Source organism: Rhea pennata, unplaced genomic scaffold (assembly GCF_028389875.1).
Source record: "Rhea pennata isolate bPtePen1 unplaced genomic scaffold, bPtePen1.pri scaffold_178, whole genome shotgun sequence".
In the NCBI taxonomy this organism is placed as follows: Eukaryota; Metazoa; Chordata; class Aves; order Rheiformes; family Rheidae; genus Rhea; species Rhea pennata.
Window position 1 is genome coordinate 13,688 of NW_026907647.1, and position 8,399 is coordinate 22,086.

General features: G+C 73.4%; 1 protein-coding gene across 1 annotated transcript; it reads left to right on the forward strand.

Annotated features, from left to right (window-relative positions):
* The first annotated feature begins 4,282 nt into the window (after nt 1-4,282).
* On the forward strand, nt 4,283-4,996 carry LOC134154241 (uncharacterized). Its single transcript, XM_062600979.1, has 2 exons — nt 4,283-4,876; nt 4,907-4,996. The coding sequence occupies exons 1-2, from the start codon at nt 4,289-4,291 to the stop codon at nt 4,994-4,996; spliced, it is 678 nt and encodes a 225-aa protein (XP_062456963.1). The 5' UTR covers nt 4,283-4,288.
* Nucleotides 4,997-8,399: the final 3,403 nt, after the last annotated feature.

Sequence of the window (8,399 nt, forward strand, 5' to 3'; positions counted from 1 at the left end):
GCCCCGCAGGTCGGAGAGCCACTCGCCGTCGCGGCGTGAGCGGAAGAAGAGCTCCAAGAAGAAGAAGCACAGGTACGGCCGGCGAAGGCGGGAGCCGGGGAGAGGGGGAGAACGTGGGGCAGCCCCACGGCCAGCCCCACACTCACGCTGCCCGCCCCACACACCCCACCCTACTGCTCCTTCCCTTCCTGCAGGTCTGAATCGGAGTCCAAGAAGCGGAAGCACCGGTAAGGGGGGGGTGGGGGAACGTGTGGGGCAAGGGGTGGGGGATGTGTGGGGCGAGGAGGGGGGGATTGTGTGGGGCGGGGGAGGGGAGGCAGCCACGTGTGGGGCAGCCTCGCTGACGGCCCCCTCTCTGCCCGCCCCAGGTCTCCGAGCCCCAAGAGCAAACACAAGTCCAAAGAGAAGAAGCGCAAGAGGTGAGCGAGGGGCTCAGCGCCCCACCCCCCGGCAGGATGCGGCCCCCCTGCGCCCCACAGCCGCCGCTGCCCCCCAACTCAGCTCACCCCCCCCTGCCCCCCCCCCACACCTCCTCTCCCCAGATCCACCAGCGAGTCGACGTCGCAGAAGAGCCGCCGCGAGCGCTCTTCCTCGCCCGCCGCCTCCTCCTCCTCCTCCGGCTCCTCCCGCAGCAGGTGAGTGGGGCGCCCCACAGCCGCCGCCCCCGCCCCTCCCCCAAACAAGCACGCCCCCCCCCCCCAGCTGCCCGCTCGCCCCGGCCTCCCCCCCCCCCCCCCAACCCCCCCACCCCGCCCGGCCCGGCCCCACACACACACCTCCCCGGTCCCCCCGCAGGTCCTCCGCAGCGCCACGGCCCCGAAGGCCCCGCCCCAGCCCCCCGGGCAGCGAGACCCCCCCCGCAGCAGAGAGCGCGAGAGCGTCCCCGAGGCGCCCCCCCCCGGAGAAGGAGCCGTCGCCGGCCCCGGCCCCGGCGCAGCCGGGCCCCGCCGAGGGCAGCGACGAGCCGGAGGTGAGCCCGGACGCCGGGGGGGGCGAGGTTTTTTGGGGGGGGGCGGCCCTCTTTTCCACCCCAGCCGCCCTGCTCTTCCCGCCCCCTTCCCACCCCGCCCCCTCCGGCCTCACCGCGCCCCCCCCCCTTTGCCCACCCCCACAGAAACCGTCGGAGCCCGATCCCGCTCGCCGTCGCCCCCCGGCCGCCGCCGAGCGCCCCGGAGGCCCGAACCGGAGCCGCCCGTGACGCCCGCGGCAGCGCCGGCGGCGGCGGCACCGGCTTCGCCCGCCGAGGCCGCTTCGCCCCGCGGCGCCGCCGCCGGCTCCCCCGCCGCCCCGGTGCTGCCGCCCGCCGCCGGCCTCCCCGGCGGCCTCCCCGCCGCCCGCCGAGGCCGCCTCGCCCCCAGCCGCCGCCGCCGCCCGCCGCTCCCGCTCCGCCTCGGACAGCGGCGCCCGCTCTTCCTCCTCCTCCCTCCTCGCCGCCGCCCCCCAAGCCGGCGCCGGGGGGCGGGCAGGAGAAAGCCAAAGCGGCGGCGCGCCGCGACCGCTCCAGCTCGTCGCCGGAGCCGCCGCCCGCGTCCCGCCAAGGCGGCGGCCTCCAAGTCGACGACTTCATCGCGCCGCTCCCCCAGCCCCCGCCAAGGCCTCGCGGACGCGCGGTTCGCGGCGCTCGCGCTCCCCGCAGCCCCCCGAGCGGGGCGCCGCGGGGGCCGCTCGCGTTCCCGCACGCCGGCCCGGCGGCGTTCCCGCACTCCGGCGCGCCGCCGATCCCGCACGCCGGCTCGGCGGCGTTCCCCGCACGCCGGCGCGCCGCCGGTCCCGCACCCCGGCCCGACGGCGTTCCCGCACGCCGGCCCGGCGCCGCTCGCGCAGCCCCGCGCGCCGCAGCGCCTGGTCGCGTTCCCGCACGCCGCGCCGGGGCCCGCTCGCGCTCCCGCACGCCGCTGTGGCGCCCGCTGTCCCGCAGCCCCCAGCGCGGCGGCATCGTCACCGCCACCCGCGACCGCCGGCACCGGCGGCAGCGCCCGCTCGCCCTCCCGCAGCCCCGCTCGCCGCGGCAAGTCGCGCACTTGCCGCCGGGCCGCCGCGCCCGCTCCCCGCACCCCGCAGCGCTGGGGCCGCTCCCGTTCGCGCTCGCCCCGCAGCCGCGCCTGGCGCTGGGGCCGCTCGCGCTCCCGCACGCCGCGCCGAGGCCGCTCGCGCTCCCCGCACGCCCCGCCGCGGCGCTCCCGCACCCCGGCCCGCCGCGGCCTGCTCCGGCTCCTCGCCCGCCCGCCGCAGCCGCTCCTTCTCCTCGCCCGACCGCCGGCGGCGGACGCGCCGCAGCCGCTCGGCCTCCTCGCCGCGACCCAAGAAGAAGGCGCGGGCTTCGCCGCGCCGCAGCCGCTCCCGCACGCCGGCGGGCAGCGGCGGCCGCCGCCGTCGCCGCCGCAGCTCCACCGCCTCGCCGGCCGCCAAGAAGAAAAGCTCGCGCTCGCCGGCGCCCGAGCGGCGGGCTAAGTCGCGCACGCCGCCCCGCCGCTCCCGCTCCGCCTCGCCGCCCGCCCCCCGGAGCCTCCCCCGCCGACGCGCAGCCCGCGCCCCGCCCCGGCCGCCGAGGCCCCGGCGGAGCCGCCGGCGCCCGCCCCCGCCGCCCGCCCGCCCCAAGTGGGTGCCCATCGGCATGGCGCAGCCGGACCCGCCGCCTCCGCCCGTCGTGAAGCCGGCGGCCGGCGCCGAGGCGAAAACAGCCGCCGCCGCGGCACCGACACCGAGCGGCCCCAAGTGGGTGCCCATCGCCCCGGCGCAGCCGGAAACGCCGCCGCCGCAGCAGCCGAACGCCTCCAAAGCAGCGCCCGCGGCCGAGGCGAAAGCGGGGACGCCGTCGCAGTCGCCTGTGTCGAAAGCAACACCCGCGGCCGAGGTGAAAGCGGGGAACGCCGTCGCAAACGAACGCCTCCAAAGCAACACCCGTGGCCGAGGTGAAAGCGGGAACGCCGTCACAATCGAGCGCCTCCAAAGCAACACCCGCGGCGGAGGTGAAAGCGGGGACGCCGTCGCAGTCACCCGCATCCAAAGCAACACCCCGCCGCGGAGGTGAAAGCGGGAACACCGTCAAAGGCAACACCCGCCGCGGAGGCGAAAGCAGGGACACCGTCGCAGTCGCGCCGCGTCGAAAGCAACACCCGCGGCGGAGGCGAAAGCGGGGACGCCGTCGCAGCCGAGCGTCTCCAAATCGCCCGTCGCCCAACGCCAAGCCGGGAACCGCGGCGCAGCAGAGCCTGCCCAAAGCGACGCCCGACGCCAAGCCGGCCGCCCCGCCGCAGCCGGCCTCTCCAAACCGGCGCCGGCGGCGGAAGCGAAGCCGGCGCCGCCAACCGCCGCCGCCACCACCCGCCGCCGGGCTTCGCCAAACCGCCGCCCGGCGCCGAGGCGCGAGCGGGCCCCGCCTTGCAGCAGGGCCTGTCGAAGCCGGGAACGCTGTCGCCGCAGGGCCTGCCCAAGGCGATGCCCGTCATCGACGCCCGGCTGATAGCGCTGTCGCAGCAGAGCCTGTCCAAGGCGATGCCTGTTGTCAACCTGAAACCGGCGGCGCCGCAGGGCCTCCCGAAGGCGATGCCGGTTGTCGAGCCCAGGTTGGCAACGGCGTCGCAGCAGAACCTGCCCAAGGCGATGCCTGTTATCGATGCGCGGTTGGTAGCACTGTCGCAGCAGAGCCTACCCAAGGCGATGCCGGTTGTCGAGCCCAGGTTGACAACAGCGTCGCAGCAGGGCCTCCCGAAGGCGATGCCTGTCGTCGACCGCGCGGTTGGGTAGCGCTGTCGCAGCAGAGCCTGCCCAAGGCAATGCCGGTTGTCGAGCCCAGGTTGACAACAGCGTCGCAGCAGGGCCTCCCGAAGGCGATGCCTGTCGTCGAGGTGAAATCGGCAACACCGCCGCAGCAGAGCCTGCCCAAAGCGATGCCTGTTGTTGACGTGAAATCGGCAACAGCGTCACCACAGAACCTGCCCAAAGCAATGCCTGTGGTCGAGCCCCAGGTTGGCAACACCGTCACAGCAGAGCCTCCCGAAGGCGATGCCTGTAGTCGAGCCCAGATTGGCAACACCGTCACAGCAGGGCCTCCCGAAGGCGATGCCTGTAGTCGAGCCCAGGTTGGCAACACCGTCACAGCAGAGCCTCCCGAAGGCGATGCCTGTAGTTGAGCCCAGGTTGGCAACACCGTCACAGCAGGGTCTCCGAAGGCGATGCCTGTAGTCGAGCCCAGGTTGGCAACACCGTCACAGCAGGGTCTCCCGAAGGCGATGCCTGTAGTCGAGCCCAGGTTGGCAACACCGTCACAGCAGGCCTCCCGAAGGCGATGCCTGTTGTCGAGGTGAAATCAGCAACGCCGTCACAGCAGAGCCTCCCGAAGGCGATGCCTGTTGTCGAGGTGAAATCAGCAACGCCGTCACAGCAGAGCCTGCCCAAAGCGATGCCTGTGGTTGAGCCCGGATTGGCAACACCGTCACAGAGCCTGCCTAAGGCGATGCCTGTTGTCGAGGTGAAATCGGCAACACCGTCGCAGGAGAGTCCACCTAAGGCGACGCCCGTTGTTGAGGTGAAATCGGCAACACCGTCGCAGCAGAGTCCGCCCAAGGCGATGCCTGTTGCTGAGGTGAAATCGGCAACACTGTCGCAGCAGAGTCCGCCCAAGGCGATGCCTGTTGTCGAGGTGAAATCGACAACACCGTCGCAGCAGAGCCTGCCCAAGGCGATGCCTGTTGTTGAACCTAGACTAGCAACACCATCACAGCACAGTCCGCCAAAAGCGATGCCTGTTGAGGTGAAATCGGCAACACCGTCGCAGCAGAGCCTGCCCAAAGCAATGCCTGTTGTTGAACCCAGGCTGGCAACACCGCCGCAGCAGAGTCTGCCAAAGGCAACACCCGTTGTTGAGATGAAATCGGCAACACCGTCACAGCAGAGTCCACCAAAGGCAACACCATTGCATCAGAGTCCACCAAAGGCAACACCTGTTGTTGAGATGAAATCGGCAACACCATTGCAGCAGAGCCTGCAGAGGTGACGCCTGTTGTTGAGGTGAAATCGGCAACACCGTCGCAGCAGAGTCCGCCCAAGGCGATGCCTGTCGTCGAGGTGAATTCAGCAACACCGTTGCAGCAGAGTCCAGTGAAAGCGATGCCGGTTGTTGAGGTGAAGTCGGCAACAGCATCACAGCAGAGCCTGCCCAAAGCGATGCCTGTTGTTGAAGTGAAATCAGTAACACCGTTGCAGCAGAGCCTCCCGAAAGCGATGCCTGTTGTCGAGCCCCGACTGGCAACACCGTCACAGCAGAGTCTCCCCAAAGCGATGCCTGTTGTCGAGGTGAAGTCGGCAACACTGTCAGAGCAGAGCCTGCCCAAAGCGATGCCGGTTGTCGAGCCCAGATTGGCAACACCATCACAGCAGAGCCTGCCCAAAGCGATGCCTGTTGTCGAGGTGAAATCAGCAACACCGTCACAGCAGAGCCTGCCCAAAGCGATGCCGGTTGTCGAGCCCAGATTGGCAACGCCGTCACAGCAGAGCCTGCCCAAAGCGATGCCGGTTGTCGAGCCCAGATTGGCAACACCGTCACAGCAGAGCCTGCCCAAAGCGATGCCGGTTGTCGAGGTGAAATCAGGACCCCCGACGCAGCAGAACCTCTCAAAACCAACAGCCGTCGTCGAGGTGAAAGCGGGAAGCCCCCTGCCCCAGAGCCCCTCGAAACCAACACCCGCCACGACAGCACAGGCGGCCGCTCCGCAGGGGCAGAGCGTCCCCCCCGCCGCCGCCGCCTGTTGCGACAGCAACAGCCGGGTCTGAGCACCTCGAAACAGTCGCCCGCGGCCCCGGTGAGCTCTACCGCGGCGCCGCCTGTTGCGGAGCCGAAAGCGGAGCCGGGCGCTGTCCCCGCGCCCGTCCGGTTGCCCCCGGGCAAACGCAACAGGCGCGTCGCTCCCAGTCCCCGGAAAACGCCCGGGCGGGAGGCGGGCGGGGAACCAGCGACGCCGGAGCCGCTCGCGCTCGCCGGCGGCCGCCGAACCGCCGCGCCTGAGCCGGGCCCCGGAGCCGCCCGCCGGCGACCGTCCCGCCGAAGAGCCCGGCGCGGCGGCCCGGCCTTCGGCCTCGCCGGGCCGCGGGCGCTCCCGCTCGCCCCCCGTGCTGGAGAAGATGGAGACGGGCGCCGAGGCGGCGCCCGAGGAGCCCCCGCTCTTCCTCCTCCTCCTCCTCCTCCTCTGGACTGCCGGAAGCTGCCAAGATGGAGTCAACGGTGGCGGCCCCTGAGGATCCTGCTGCTGCTGCCGCCGCTGCGGCCGCCGTCGCCGTCCCGCCGCCCCGCGCCCCCAAGGAGAAGCGGAGCTCTTCGTCCTCTTCCTCCTCCTCCTCCTCATCCTCCTCATCCTCGTCCTCCTCCTCCTCCTCGGACTCCAGCTCCAGCTCCAGCTCCTCCGAGTCGGGGCCCCCCGTCGCCAGCCGCCCCGGCCCCCGAAGGCGACGCGGCGCAGAAAGAGTGAGGCTCCCCCCCCCCCCCCCGCCCCAAACCCCGCGCGCGGGTGTTGTCGCCCCGGGGTGTTGTCACCCCGCCAGGGCCACAGTCCCAGCCCCCCGGGGGTGTCACTTGCGGCGGGTGGGGGGGGGTAACGTCCCCTCATGGAGTCACAGGGCCCTGGCCCGCCCCCCCCAAGGGTGTCACCCCCCTGCCCCACATCCCCCGGGCTGTGCCCCCCCCCCCCAAGGGTGACACCCCACATCCCCTGGGCTGTCTTGTGTCCTCCCACCCCCGGGTGTCATCCTGCTGCCCCCACATACCCCGGGCTGCCCCCCTGCCACCCCTGGGTACCACCCACCACCCCATATCCCCTGGGCTATCCCCCCCCCAAGGGTGTCACCCCCCCCCCCGCCCCACATCCCCTGGGATGCCCCACCCCCGAGTGTCACCCTCCTGCCCCATATCTCCTGTATTGTCCTCCCCCCACCCACCCACCCACTAAGGGTGTCACCCCCACATCCCCTGGGCTGTGCTCCCCCCCCCCAGGGTGTCACCTCCCCTGCCCCACGTCCCCTGGGCTGTGTTTTCCCTCCCCCCCTGAGTGTCACCCCCTGCCCCACATCTCCTGGGTGGTCCTCCCCTTTGCCCCCCCCCACGGGTGTCACCCCATGTTCCCTGGGCTGTGTTGTTCCCCCCCCCCCACACACACACACACATCCCGTGGGCTGCCCCCCTCGCACCCCCACATCCCCTGGGCTGTGTCTCCGCCCACTCTGGGTTGTCACCTGTCCCCTGGGGAGGGGGGGTGTCCTGGTGTCACCGTCCCCCCATCCTTCCCCCCCCCCCCGCCGTGACGCCGCTCGCTGTCCCCCCCGCAGGCCCGGCAGCCCGGCGCCGGCGGCGCAGGCCCGCGAGGGCCGCGCCGTGGCCGTGACCCGGCGCAAGCGCCGCTCCCGCAGCTCCAGCTCCAGCTCCAGCAGCTCCTCGTCCTCCTCGTCCTCGTCCTCTTCCTCCTCCTCCTCCTCCTCCTCCAGCTCCTCGTCCTCTTCCTCCTCCTCCTCCTCCTCCAGCTCCTCGTCGTCCTCCTCCTCCTCCTCCTCCTCCAGCTCCTCCTCCTCCTCGGCGGCCCCCGGCCCCAAGGCAGCCGCCCGGAAGGCCTCGCCCCAGCACGCACGGTACACGGAGCCTTCGGCCCAGGCGCCGGGCTCCCCCCCCGCCCCGCACCGGCGTCGGCGGCTCCACCCCGCCCCGCACCGGTGTCGGCGGCTCCCCCCAGACGCCGGGGCCCCCGGCTCCTTGCGTCGTGGCGGGGGCGGAGGAGGAGGGTGGCGGCGGCGACGCCACCGCGGCCCCCTCGGCGGCTCCCGAAACCGGGCGGCGGGCGCCGCTTCTCCCCGGACGCCTGGGCCCCTTCCCGCGACGGCGGGCGCCGCTTCTCCCCGGGCACCTGGGCCCTGCTCCGAGGCGGGAGGGGGGGACGGCAGCGCGGCTCCCGCGGCGGGTCGCGGCTCCCGCGGCGCTCCCGACTCCCGCGGCGGTCGCGGCTGCGGCTCCGGCGGCGGCTCCGGCCCCCTCGGAAGCGCCCGGCGGGTGCCCTGCTCCGGCGCCTGAGCCCTCGGCTCCCGCCCGGACACCTGGGCCCTCGGCTGCCGAAACGGGTGGGGGGGCCCCCGCGGTGGCAGCGGCGGCAGCATCTGCGGCCACCGCCACGACTGTGGCCACCACCACGGGCACGACCGTAGCCACGGCGGCGGTGGCCACGGCGGCGGTGACCACGGCGGGGGGCCTCACCGGCGCCCGCCGCCACCCCGTCCCGGACGCCTGGGCCCTCGCCGGCCGCCGGCGCTTCCCAAACTCCCGGCGCCTCGGCGCCTCCCCGAGCCCCCGGGGCTGGGGCGACCGCCCGGACGCCCGGGCCGTCGAGCGCCGCTCCACGAGCCGGCGCCGCCACGACGCCCCG

What these genes read in the sequence shown, in the direction of transcription:
- LOC134154241 (XM_062600979.1), top strand. Translation starts at nt 4,289, where the DNA reads ATGCCTGTTGTCGAGGTGAAATCAGCAACGCCGTCACAGCAGAGCCTC. An exon ending in CCGTTGTTGAGATGAAATCG is followed by an intron (nt 4,877 to 4,906) that starts GCAACACCGTCA and finishes AGTCCACCAAAG; the next exon opens with GCAACACCATTGCATCAGAG.